This window comes from Scyliorhinus canicula, chromosome 2, assembly GCF_902713615.1.
Source record: "Scyliorhinus canicula chromosome 2, sScyCan1.1, whole genome shotgun sequence".
NCBI classification, from domain to species: domain Eukaryota; kingdom Metazoa; phylum Chordata; class Chondrichthyes; order Carcharhiniformes; family Scyliorhinidae; genus Scyliorhinus; species Scyliorhinus canicula.
Window position 1 is genome coordinate 37,068,082 of NC_052147.1, and position 13,280 is coordinate 37,081,361.

Here is a 13,280-nt window from a genome sequence, read left to right on the forward strand (position 1 = left end):
TAATTGAGCAAAAGAGAGAACAGACTTGTTTCTGATAGTCAAGATTTGAATCTTTATGCATCTCCTAAAGTACTGCACCAAAAATGCAAAGAAAATATACCCTTCTGGATGGTGTAGTTAAGAGACTAGTCGAGAGTCTGATTATAAAGCAAGCCAATACATATTTCCTTATGGGAGTTTAGACGGAGAGTCAAACCAAATGAAGTATAAGCCAAATATGCTGTTCGGTACTGGACTAAAGCAGATCATCTGATACAGCGAGAAGGTCAGACTGCAATGAAGCTGGGAATTAGAAATTTCAAACTTGTAGTACAAAGAATGCAAAATTAACAAATTTCAAATAGTATCCAGTTAAATATGCAGAAGATAAGTGAAGCAAGAATACAGGATGGTGGAAAGTCTCAGCAGGTCTGCCAGCATCTATTAGGAGAGAAACAGGTTTAACGTTGAGTCCGTCTTTCTCTCCTAACATGCTGGCAGACCTGCTGAGTTTTTCTGGTATCCTATATACTTGCTTCAGATTCTGGTATCTGCAGATTTTTTGCTAATAAATGAAGCGTTTGCTATTTCTAAGAACCACAGTTGGTTAGGTTGTGACGAATCTTTAGAAAAGACACACTTGGTTTCAAGTTCGAGTGCAGCACGTGACAACAGGACTAAAAGCAGAAACAACAAAGGGAGCGATTTACCCAAATGGGAACTATGTCCCATAGCGAACGTGTTTAGCTATGTGTTCCTGGGGCTCGCAATGCCGAGAAACACACTATCTAACATGACTCTGGTTAGATATGGGACCTCAGCTTCACTTAGTCCCGCTTCCTGCACTGAAGAGATCCGCTCGCCGAAGCTCCTTCATGCAGGGAGAGATGGCGTCCCGATCTCGCGAGCTCCCGGCGCAACACCCGAACACCCCCCCCCCCCCCAGCCCCCCCAAAACCCCCACTCCCCCCCACCTCAAACTCACAGTACGATGGCCCCAGGCATCCTCCTCACCCCTCCAACACCTGTGCAGGGCACCCCACTGCCACAAAAAATGCTACCTGGGCAGCGACACCCTGGCAGTGACCCATCAGCTGGTAGTGCCACTTGGGCACCTTGACAGTACCGTGCTGGCGCCCAGGTGGTACTGCCAGGGTACCATGCTGCCCAGAGGACATGCACCTGGGGGCCTCCAATTCCCTGGAAAACCCTCACAAGTGCTGTTCCGTCTGGTCCCCATTTGTGGAGACTAGTACTGAATGGCGCTCACCCGAGGTCACCAAGACGAAGGGGATAGATCTCAACACCTTGGTTACATGAGGAAACTGCACATTAGATTGAGACTAGCTGTCTCGCTCTAATATGCAGATCTACCACAAAGTGATCCCGCCCACAATGGGCGGGTTTCACATACCGACATCTCGTGAAATCGCGTTAGATCGTGCAAGGCTTGGGGAGCCGGATAGATTCCAGCAGTGAGGTCTCCTATCCTTTACGAGCTACGTTACGCTGCAGCGTGGCCGGTAGATTGTGCCCAAAATCTTGCTTCAGAAGCAATCGATCATAAAGGTTTAAAAACAAAATTACCAGATGCAAACAGTAGTGTGATTCCGCGGACACCTGCCTTCATGAACTCAATGTTGATTCGTTTCATATATGCCATTGATAGACTGTCCTCATCATCTCCGTAACTGATGGAGTGCACCCATGGAATTGCTGACATATTACTCAATAACGTCATCCACTCTAGAAATGGCTCCTGGGATTCATGTCTTCCTGTACAGATGAACAACATTCAATAAACTTGTTATTTGCAACTATACTGACAATCAGGAAACTGAAGGATGCAAGCATGAAAAAATTCCTCAGTCGGGAAAATTTAAGATAACTATTATGTTGGATTTACACAACACATTGGAAGATCTTGTGGGACCCCCTTAGCTTAATCAGTTCTCCTCAGTATACTTGCTAATCCATTATAAATTGCTCCAGAGGGCAGCACAGCAGCGCAGTGGTTAGCACTGCTGCCTCATGGAATTGAGAACCCGCGTTCGATCCCGGCCCCGGGTCACTGTCCGTGGGGTTTGCACATTATCCCTGTGTCTGCATGGGTCTGACCCCCACAACCCAAAGATGTGCAGGGTAGGTGGATTGGCCACGCTAAATTGCCCCTTAATCAGAAAAATAAATAAATTGCTCCAGAGAGTGTGTGGGGGATGGGAAGGGATTGACTAATGTTGGAATCTTCTCTCACACACACCAAACCATAAACCCCACAAATGCGAGTGGGTGAGCATAAGTCAGTAACTCTAGTTTCCAAGTACAAAATTAAATCTGCCAACATACGGAACTACAGGCCATTAGAAAGTGGCTGCAGAACCTTTGCTGAGTTGTTTTCAAGTGCACAGCCGTGGAGTGCCGCCCCTAGAGGCCATTACTTTCTGCAAGGACTCAGTTACGTGTGACCTGTGTGTGAAGCAAGAAGCTGAATGCGTCAGCATTAATGGAGGTTTATTCCATTTAACACAACTGGAAGCTTTGACTCTGTGTGCACATATCACATCCCCAAAATTATGATATTTCCGGCATCTGCCAAGGTTTTGCTGATCCTGCAGTTTCAACCTTACAAAACCATTCTGAAAGATGGTTGGGAAAGATGTACAGCTCTTTGAAAACTGACGAATTTCAGAATCCCTGCCTAACTCAGGATGCTGAATGGGCCCACCAGCACGCCAGTTCTTTTTACTCATTGGCTGACACTGTAATGTCAGTCGTAACTCAGGTAAAAATTCACTGTTTGGCTTCAAGTCCTCTGGTTGTTGGCCCACTTGACCTTCAATTCATTAGCTGACACAGTGATGTCAACAGTCACTCCAATCTTGGGCCTGGTTCCAGTCCTCATCTACTCTTCCTTTCAGATATGTAATACTCTCGGTCTCAATTACTCCCTGTGGCAAAGCACCGAATCGTCTGACAACAATATTTTACAGTAAGAAGTCTTACCACTTTAACCTGGTGTTGTAAGACTTCTCACTGTGCTCACCCCAGTCCAACGCCGGCATCTCCACATCAACAATATTTTAAATATACTCTCCTAATTTCTCTCCTGGCTCAGTGAAGTTATTGTAATACGTATTGGACAATTGTTCAGCAAGTATCCCTTCCAAACAGCTCTTATTCAGATATTCTCAACGGCTACTTTTTGGTTTTCAGGGGCTCCTTAAAAGTAAAGCCTCCATTAAAGGATAAAGAAACAAGAGACTCGGTGCTGGGCAGGCAGCGCACATCTAATAACAATTATTTTTTCCTCAATTCACCTTCATAGAAACGAGAACAGAAGTAGGCCATTCAGCCCTTCAGGCTAACACCGCCATTCAATAGGAAGATGGCTGATCCTCTATCCCAATGCAATGTTTCTGCTATCTCCCCATTCTCGAGGCCATTAAAATCTAAAAATGTTTCTCTCTCTTGAATAGATTCAGTGACTTGACCGCCACAGCCTTCTATGGTACAGATTTCCACACCGCCACTACCTTTTTGAGGAAATTAAGTTTTCCTCATTCAGTCTTAAATTGTCTACCCTGTATTCTGAGACTGTGTCCCCTGGTCTCGGTTCCCCAAACAAGGAAATCATTCTCCCGCCATCTAGTATGTCCAGCCCTGTTAGAATTTTACATGTTTCATTCAGATCTCCTCTCATCCTTCTAAATTCCAGTGAATACAGGCCCAGTCGAACCAATCTTTCCTCATAGGACAGCCCCGTCATCTCTGAGTGAAGCTCTGCTGTACTCCCTCTATAGCAAGTATATTCTTTAAGGAGACCAAAACTACACACACTACTCCAGGTGTGGTCTCACCAAAGCACTGGATAGCTGCAGTAAGACATCTCTCCTGAACTCAAATCCTCTTGCAATGAAGGCCAACGTACCATTTGCTTTCTTAATGGTCCGTTGCACCTGCCTCTCCACTTTCATTGACTGGTATACAAGGACACCCAGATCCCTTTGTACATTTACAAGGTTACGGGGATAGAGTGGAGATGTGGGCTTAGGTCGGGTGCTCGTTCCAAGGGCTGGTGCAAACTCGATGGGCTGAATGGCCTCCTTGAGCACTGTAAATTCTATGATTCTATCCACACTTCCCAATATATCGCCATTTAAATAATACTCTTCCTTTCGGATTTTCAATCCAAAAAGTATATAACTTCACATTTAGCCGCGTTGTACTACATCAGTCACGTGTATGCCCACTCACTCAACTTGTCTGAGCCACTTTGAAGCCTCCTTGCATCCTACTTGTAACTCTAAATTCCATCCAGTTTTGTGACATCAGCAAACATGGAGATGTTAAATTTGGTTCGCTTATCCAGGTCATTTATATATATCGTGAACAGCAGGGGCCCAAGCACTGATCCCTCCGGTACCCACTAGTCATTGCCTGCTACTCGGAAAAAGACCCTTTTATTCCCACTCTATTTCCTGTCAATCAATTCTCGATCCATGGCAATACATGTGCTATCCTATGTGCTTTAAATTTTGCGCACTAACATCTTATGAGGGACCTTATCAAAGACCTTCTGAAAATCCAAATATACCACATCCACTGGTTCTCCCTTATCTACTGATTACATACTCAAAACCTCGAGTAAATTTGTTAAGTATGATTTGCCTTGCATAAACCCATGCTGGCTTTGCCTAATCCCATTCATGCTTTCTAAATGTTCTGTTATCATGTCTTTAATAATAGACTCTAGCATCTTCCCCATTACTGATGTCAGGCTGTAATTCTCCCTTTTTTCTCTCCCTACTTTCTTAAATAGTGTGGTTACATTTGCCAATCTGTAGGAATTGTTCCAGAATCTATAGAATTTTGGGAGATGACTACAAATGCATCCAATATTTCTAAGGCCACTTCATTAATACTCAGGAATGTAGATTATCAGGCCCTGGCCATTTATCATCCTTTAACTCCTTTAATTTCCCCAGCATCATTTTCTTAAATATAAATTTTCTTATAACTGATTTCCTTCAATTCCACCCTCTCACTGGACCCTTGGTTCCCTAACATTTCTGTGAGATTATTTATGTCTTTTGTGAAGACAGAACCAAAGTATGGGTTCAATTCTTCTGCCATTTCTTTGTTCCCCCATTATAATTTCCCCAGCTTCTGGCTCAAAAGGGGACTACATTTGTCTTTGCTCATCTGTTTCTCTCCACATATTTATAGAAGCTTTCACAGTCAGTTTCTACGTTCCCTGCAATTTTACTCTCACTGCTCCCAATCATCAGGCTTGCTGCTTTTTTTTTTGTGGCAAATTTACACGTCTCCTCTTTGGATTTAATATTATCCGCACAAGTTCGTCAAGCTCCTCTGATTATAAAGGAAATCCAAAGCCTGAAAGGTTGCACTGCTCAGTTTCGACTGGATTCACAACATTTTCGACACACACAAACCTTGCTAAAAATAGAAAACAAGTCCGCTGGTATACAAGGAAACTTGTACACAGGCAGACACATCTATAGCAGCAACACTGAAAGAAAACCGAAGAACACAAAGAGACTGGGGGCGGAATTCTCAGAACGGGACTGCAGAAGGACGTGGACAGATTAGAAGAGTGGGCAAAGAAGTGGCAGATGGAATACAATGTGGAAAAGTGTGAGGTTATGCACTTCGGTAGGAAGAATGGAGGCATAGATTATTTTCTAAATGGGAAAAGACTTCGGAAATCTGAAGCACAAAGAGACTTAGGAGTCCTAGTTCAAGATTCTCTTAAGGTTAACATGCAGGTTCAGTTAGCAGTTAAGAAGGCAAATGCAATGTTAGCATTCATGTTGAAAGGGCTAGAATACAAGACCAGAGATGTACTTCTGAGGCTGAATAAGGCTCTGGCCAGACATCATTTGGAGTTTTGGGTCCCATATCTAAGGAACGATGTGTTGGCCTTGGAAAGGGTCCAGATGAGGTTTACAAGAATGATCCCTGGAATGAAGAGCTTGTCATATGAGGAACGGTTGAGCACTATGGGTCTGTACTCATTGGGATTTTAGAAGGTGAGGGGGGAACTTATCGAAATTTACAGAATACTGAGAAGCATAGATAAAATGGAAATGGAGAGGATGTTTCTACCAAACTGAAAAACTAGAACTCAATGGCACGGCCTCAGACTGAAGGGATGATACTTTAAAACTGAGATGAGGAGAATTTATTTGGCCAGAGGGTGGTGAATCTGTGGAACTCTTTGCCGCAGAAGGCTGTGGAGGCTTAGTCACTGAGTGTCTTTAAGACAGAGATACATAGGTTTTTGATTAATAAGTGGATGAGGGGAGAAGGCAGGAGAATGTGGATAAGAAACATATCAGCCCTGATTGAATGGCGGAGTAGACTCGATGGGTCGAATGGCCTAATTCTGCTCCTATGTCTTACGGTAGTGATCACAAAGAGAGGGCATGACCTTTCCCTTCTTTGACTCTCCTCCGCTCACTGGACTTACCCTAGAGAGGCTGCACTGGGGTTCTGCCAGGATCGGAAGTCCCACCTAAAAGCGGGGGCATAATACTCAGCAGCGGGAGGTGGCCAGCCATTGCCCTTGCCCCCCTCAGCAGGGGTGTGCTGACGGCTGGACCAGAGGATCCCACCAGCATGAACAGTGGAGATCTCATCCGGGCAGTTCCATTGTGGTGCAGAAAACCTTGTGTCCAGAGGATGACTGGAAGATCTGGCCCCAGGTGACTAACAGCCAGCATTGCTGCTGACCCATTCCTGCTGACCGCATGATCTGGGCCTGATAGAATCTAACCTTTTGTATAGGTAAAAAGGGTCCAATTCAAAGAAATGATTTAAAGAAATCATAATGGCTGAATAACAGCTGTTACATTTCATATGTGACAAGCACAAAATGGCTGAAGACCTCGATAAAATACTGCAAACGTTTGCAGAATCAATTTGAAAGAAAAGCTTTATGTATTCAAGAATTAGGAGCTGGCTTATGGCCATTGCATTTCCTAGCTGACATGGAATGGAATCAGATATGAAGGTGCCAAAGCTAGCAAGGTCAAATGGACCCATGAAAACTTACATGAAAAGTCCTTTGTCTTAAGAAAGAACCGGATGACATCCAGGAACGTGTCCAGGATAACCGCAAACCATTCCATGATAACTACAGAAAATCACCCCACAAAAGAACGTGCAAAAGCAACTTCTTGAGATTACTAAAATAATGTTTCAACTAAATGACAGACAAATTGTGTGATCAAATTAGAAGAATTATAGATAATCTCAGACCAATCAAAGCTTTGAAGGGGCTGAGACTTCATAGATAATAACAGGTAATAATTTCCTTAAAAAGATGGTTTTCGGGATGATAAGTCAGTGCTTTTTGCTATGCTTACACGCTATGCTATGCTTGTGCTGTGAAATTGTTATTCTAATTTAAACTGTGCAGTGTCTATGTACTGTGCAGAATTGTTAATGTATCTTGAATTCAACCTATCTGTAATTGCAAGAGACAATTGTTTTGACAAAGCCTCCTGCAGGGCTGAGTTGAAAACGTCTTAATAATCTGTAAGAAAGCCAATCGTCAGTAGACACAGCAAATTAAAGTGGCTAATTGATATTAAAACCCAATTTAAGTTCAGTCTCAAGGTCTGTTCAATTAATATATGTGAGGCGACACAGAAATATATGAATGAAAAGTTCAGATCCCAACAGGGTCCAAGTGACTAATATCCAGCATTCCTGCTGACCGTATAATCTAAGCCCAAGTGACTAACGCTCAGTATTTATGCTGACTGGAAGACCTGATTGCACATGACTAACTACCAGCTAAATCGGTCACAAGCTGTCCAAAAGCAGAAGTATGATGGGGCTTCATTAACTCTAAACAAACCAAAATCACTACAGTTGAAAATACCAGATGACATATAATTGGCTGAATAAGTACTGAAATACAAATGCCTTAACAAGGGCACACAAATGTTTGGTTAATATATCACATTAGTAGACAGAAAGATATCCAAATAATGAATAATATCCTACCTCCATTACTGAAGACCCAGGTAGCTATGTTTCCACCAATACTCATGATGTACTCCACATCCAGGCTGGCTTCCAAACCATCCATTATTCCTTTTTGGCATCCAATCACTTTATCCACTTGAGTGCGGTGCACAAAGCTTCTACCAAATAATTGCATAAACACTGTGAGGTCCAGCTGGTGGAAATATTGCTCCAGGAACTGAAGGATAAAATAATTGATCCAATTAATTTGCAGACATAGAATTCAGTTCATCGTTTTTATTACAGCCAGCCACCTTTTCACTTTCATGAAAATGCATGAAGTATTTGAACGTTACCTTTCCGATCAAAGACCAAATAAATAAATGTATATGATGGACTGTCACAATGCATTAGGTTTTTCACCAGCACAGTAATCCTGCTCAATTCACACCGATTTGGGTGCAAGGCCCTGTGTGGCCTTGCTCCACCATCAATGGAGAATCCCTAACCCTTTGCCTCAGAGCTCACATTGTCCATTTATCTGATGGGCCTCTGAGCTCCTGCTCTCTATTTTCCAAAACTCAACAGCCTCCCACAACCCTAGCTCCACAAATTTGATCCCTCTCTCTCTCTGTCCCCGAAATTCATTTCATATCCCATCCGGTGCCCACCCCTCCCTGCTTTTGAATATGGTAAAATTTCTCAAGGACCGCAACTGTTTGAGGCTCAAAGGCAGTATGCAAACTAGTACAGTGCAAACTAGTACTCCGACAAATAGACAATTGGGGTTATTAAGAGGATCACATTGAAGTGGGTTTAGTTAACAGCGTACCTGTGCCACTGCTTGACTGTTATTCTCATACGAGCCAACGTCGCTCGCAGTAAGGTTGTATCGTTTTCTCAGAACAGCAGGTGTCACGCCCAAATGAAAGCCTGCTATTCTGTGCCGGCTTGTTTTCCACGCCTTGCTTATCACAGTATTTTTCGCAGGGAATCGATGCATACCTCCAACTACCATAAATATAAATAATATAATTTACCACTGGAAAGCAATATTTCCCACTAACACCTTCAATCCGTACATTTGGAGAGGCTGCACATTAAAGTCGCTATTTAAATGCAAAATGTTCTTTATTCTTTCGTGGGATGTGGGGGACGCTGGCTGGGTCAGAATTTGTTGCCCATCCCTAATTGCCCTCGAATCGAGTGGCTTGTCAGGCCATTTCAGATGGGCAATTAAGAGTCAACCACATTGTTGAGGATCTGTGGAGTCACGTGTAAGGCAGACCAAGGAAGGGTGGCGGATTTCCTTTCCCTCGGACACTAGTGAAGCAGGTGGATTTTAACAGCAATCGATAATGGTTTCACGGTCACCATGAGACTAGCTTTCAATGATAGATTTTAGTCATTTGAATTCCATCAGTTGATGTGGTGGGATTCAAACCCATTATGCCCAGAGCATTATCCTGGGCGACGGGATTACTAGCCCAGTGACATTATCACTAGAGCTGCTGTCTCCCCAAATTTGGTTCAAACAGGGCTGCCGCGAAGAGTGAAAAGTGAACTTAGTACTGAACAGAGGGGAGTATAAGTAGGAAAGGATGGGTTTTTGCAGCAGGCTGGTGCACAAAAGCAAGGTAGCATTACTGCAAGGTAGGTGCTAAGTAGAGACCATGTGAGGAACCAACCTAGATTTGTACTGCCCTGTTCTGGCATGCTTCACAATGGCTAGCTCAGAGAAGGATTATTAGAGAACTGCATATAGTGGGTGTGCCACAAAATTACCAGAGACTTTGGTCTACCAACTACATAGTGATGGCGAAACATGGAAGAGATATACATTTAGAAAATGAGCTGGAAAAGTACATTTAAAAGTAATGTAGATTGATGATGATGGAAATTTGAAGTCAGATTAAAGAAGAGAGTAGGGGGGGGGGGTAACCAGATTATTGTTCCAGATGGTTTTAATTATCCCCTTTTCGACTTGGACAGAGTGAGAAGAAAAAAAAGAGAAATGAACTCTAAAACATGTACAAGTGTCCTTCCTCAGGCAGTTATTGGGCCTACAAAGGCAAATGCTTTGCTGGATCTGATTATTAGTGAGGGCAAAAAATAGGTGGATGAGCTAACGGTGGGTGACAAGCAACAACAATGCAAAGATTTAAGATGCACGACTAGAATGGGATAACGTCAGGACAAAAACTAGATTGGAATAGGCTGGCTTCGAAAGGCGAAGAACAAAAAGAAACGCCTTCTTAGTTGACTCACACAGTTAACAAAAAGAAGGTGAAATCAGCGCACAAAGATAAGAAAAAGGCACTGAATAAGAGAATTCAATTTAAAAGAAAAATGAGGGTAGTTTTAGGGCATCACAGATCTTCAACTTATAGTGGATGATCCAAAAATGGCAGATATATTTAATAAATAATTGTTAAAGTCAAAGAAAGGGAGATTGGAAAAGAGGGGAATTCAAAGCAATTCAGAGGGAGATGAATGACATGGTGAATGGAATAAAGGAAAACTTTAGATTTTATCCTTTAGGATGCGGATAAATATTCCATATTGTAAATCTGAAATTCCACTTGCCGGAATTCTCCAGAGCTTGATTCGGAGATTCCCGAATCGGATAGCCAACTGACTTGAAACAAAACATTTGTCCAACTAAAACAATTGACCGGTCAAAGAAAGGATAGAACGCTATGAATCTAAAGTCTTGCGTTTATAGACAACACTATCCAAAGTGGTATTGGTTCAGTAGCTCACCAAAATCAACATGTTTCGCCACTTCTTCAGGTATTTTGTACTTAGCCAGAGATCGTATCAGGGTGCGATGGCCATCTGTGAATCGATTAAACTTTGATCCAGTCAGAAGCTTCTCAGCCGTACTAAAATACAGGTTGAAAAAAACAGAATAATTCCATGACTTGGATCCATTCCATGAATGGGCGTCACAGTGGTTACTACTGTAGCCTCACAGAGCCAGGGGACCGGGTTCACTTCAGGCCTCGGGTGACTGTGTGGAGTTTGCACTTTCTCCCTGTGTCTGCACGATTTAATCCCACAGTCCAAAGATGTGCCGATTAGGTGGATTGGCCATGCTAAACTGCCCCTTAGTGGGCTTATTGGGTTATAGGGATGGGATGGGGGCCTAGGTAGGGTGCTCTTTCCAAGGATAAAAGCAAATGACTGAGGATGATGGAATCTGAAAACAAAAAGAAAACGCTGGAAAATCTCAGCAGGTCTGGCAGCATCTGTAGGGAGAGAAAAGAGCTAACATTTTGAGTCCAGATGACCCATTGTCAAAGCTTTGGCCTGCTGAGATTTTCCAGCATTTTCTTTTTGGTTGCTCTTTCCAAGATTTGGTGGACTCAGTGGGCCGAATGGCCTCCCTTCTGCACTGTAGGGATTCTATGACTTCATACCATAAAAGCCTCTGAACTGTAAAGCCAGACTTTTCTTGGTTGAATATCTGCAAAACCAAAGCCACATGTTTTGGTTCCTGCTTGTAGTTCTGGTCCTAGATTCACCGAATTGTCTAGCTGCCTGCTCAAAATGAACTAGATGGCACACATGGCATTCTGCTCAACCTCATTATCAGGGCTGCATTTTCTCACCTCAAATCCCTCAATTGTGCCCCTACTTTTGTTGCTCCTGTACAAAAACCCTAATTCATACCTTAATTACTATTACAAAGGGAACAGAATCAGAATGCTTGGCTTGACAACCTTGCTTCACAAACTTGAGCTAATCTATGATCAGAGTCTTCTCTCACATCGACTCCCAGGCACAAATCACTTTGTCTTTGCCATATTTTACTGTCCCTCTGGATTCCCATCTCAGCAATTTCCGGGCCCTTGTCATCATTTACATCCTCTCCACAGGCTTTCCCCATTTGAGTTGAAGAGTCTTACATGTCCCAACCTGCACCCTCTACTCAAACGTGGATTATAGCTTACTCCCATCTTCCTCCTTGGGGAATATCCTCTCAGTCACTCCACTCTTTGTATCAGGAATGCTCTCCCAAAAAAGAACTTTGCCCTGCTTTATTTTGATTTTCCTTCAACCTCACTAAAAATGTAATGTATCTTTAATCTTTCTTACCTCCTGCTCAGCATCTTCTTCTCTCCTTTTTAAGAGCTCAAGGATGTTGAGGGTGCCATAAAAATGTCTTATTAAACAGTTTAGTTCGCGACCGAGCTTGAAATATTTGGTGGTGGTGTGGGGGGGGGGGGGGGGGGGGGGGGGTAGGGGAGGAGTGGAATCTGGCAATGTACTGATGGGACTCATAAAGACATGCCAGTGACCTGGTTATACCAGGTCTGTGCGATATATAACAGTTTTCTCAGTTCTTTCCACGTTTGGAAGAAAACCTCCCCCTGTCCTTCACAAAGCAAATGAGGCGTGAGGCATTGGGATCCCTAAGCTATGAGAGTTCCTGTTATAACCCCAATCGAGGTCCCAGAATCAGGATGATATGGTTTCCCAGGACCTCTCCGGAATATTAACTGTCCCTTTAAGAGGACGGGGCTTCCCCTTGACCAGGAGAGCCCCAACTCACATAAAAACCCAGGGCGGAATTCTCCGCTCCCGCGCAGCATCGGAAAGGCCGTCGTGAACTCGGCCGAGTTTCACAACGGCCTTGGAGGCCGCTCCACGCACCCTATTCACCCCCCCCCCCTCCCCCCCAAGGGGGCTAGGAGCGGCGCTCCGTAAATCTCGGCCGCCGGGCCTTGACGCTTGCATCAAGGCAGCGCGCCGAGAATGACGCGACGGCGGCGCCTAAGTGACGTCAGCCGCGCATGCGCAGGTTGGCCGGCTCCAACCCGCGCATGCGCGGCTGACGTCACGACGACTGACGGCTCCAACCAACGCATGCGCGGTTGCCGTCTTCCCCTCCGCTGCCCCGCAAGACGTGGCGGCTTGATCTTGTGGAGCGGCGGAGGGGAAAGAGTGCGTCCCTTGGAGACGCTGGCCCGACGATCGATGGGCACCGATCGCGGGCCAGTCCCCTCCCGAACACGGCCGTGGTGCTCACTCCCCTCTCTGCCCCCCACAAGCCACAAACGAGCATTTGGCACCATGTTCACGATGACAGCGACCAGGTGTGGTTGCCGCCGTCGTGAACCGGTCGGGAATGTCAGGCCGCTTAGCCCATCTAGGCCTGAGAATTGCCGCTCGCCATGAAAAACGGCAAGCGGCGATTCATCCGAGCGGAGGGTGGGAGAATTCTGCCCCCAGACCTGGGAGCAGGTCAGGGAAGGAGAGGAATGGAGGAGCTTTTTAAAAAAAAATCTTCTAATTAAGGG

General features: G+C 44.4%; 1 protein-coding gene across 1 annotated transcript in view; it reads right to left on the reverse strand.

Annotated features, from left to right (window-relative positions):
- tpp1 (tripeptidyl peptidase I) overlaps nucleotides 1-13,280 on the reverse strand; it is a 45,060-nt gene that overhangs the window by 12,397 nt on the left and 19,383 nt on the right. The window contains exons 5-8 of the mRNA XM_038776323.1: nucleotides 10,738-10,859; nucleotides 8,807-8,985; nucleotides 8,014-8,212; nucleotides 1,567-1,755 (exon numbers count right to left, since the gene is read on the reverse strand). Coding sequence (XP_038632251.1) covers nucleotides 1,567-1,755; nucleotides 8,014-8,212; nucleotides 8,807-8,985; nucleotides 10,738-10,859 — 689 coding nt within the window. The remainder of the gene's footprint in view (nucleotides 1-1,566; nucleotides 1,756-8,013; nucleotides 8,213-8,806; nucleotides 8,986-10,737; nucleotides 10,860-13,280) is intronic.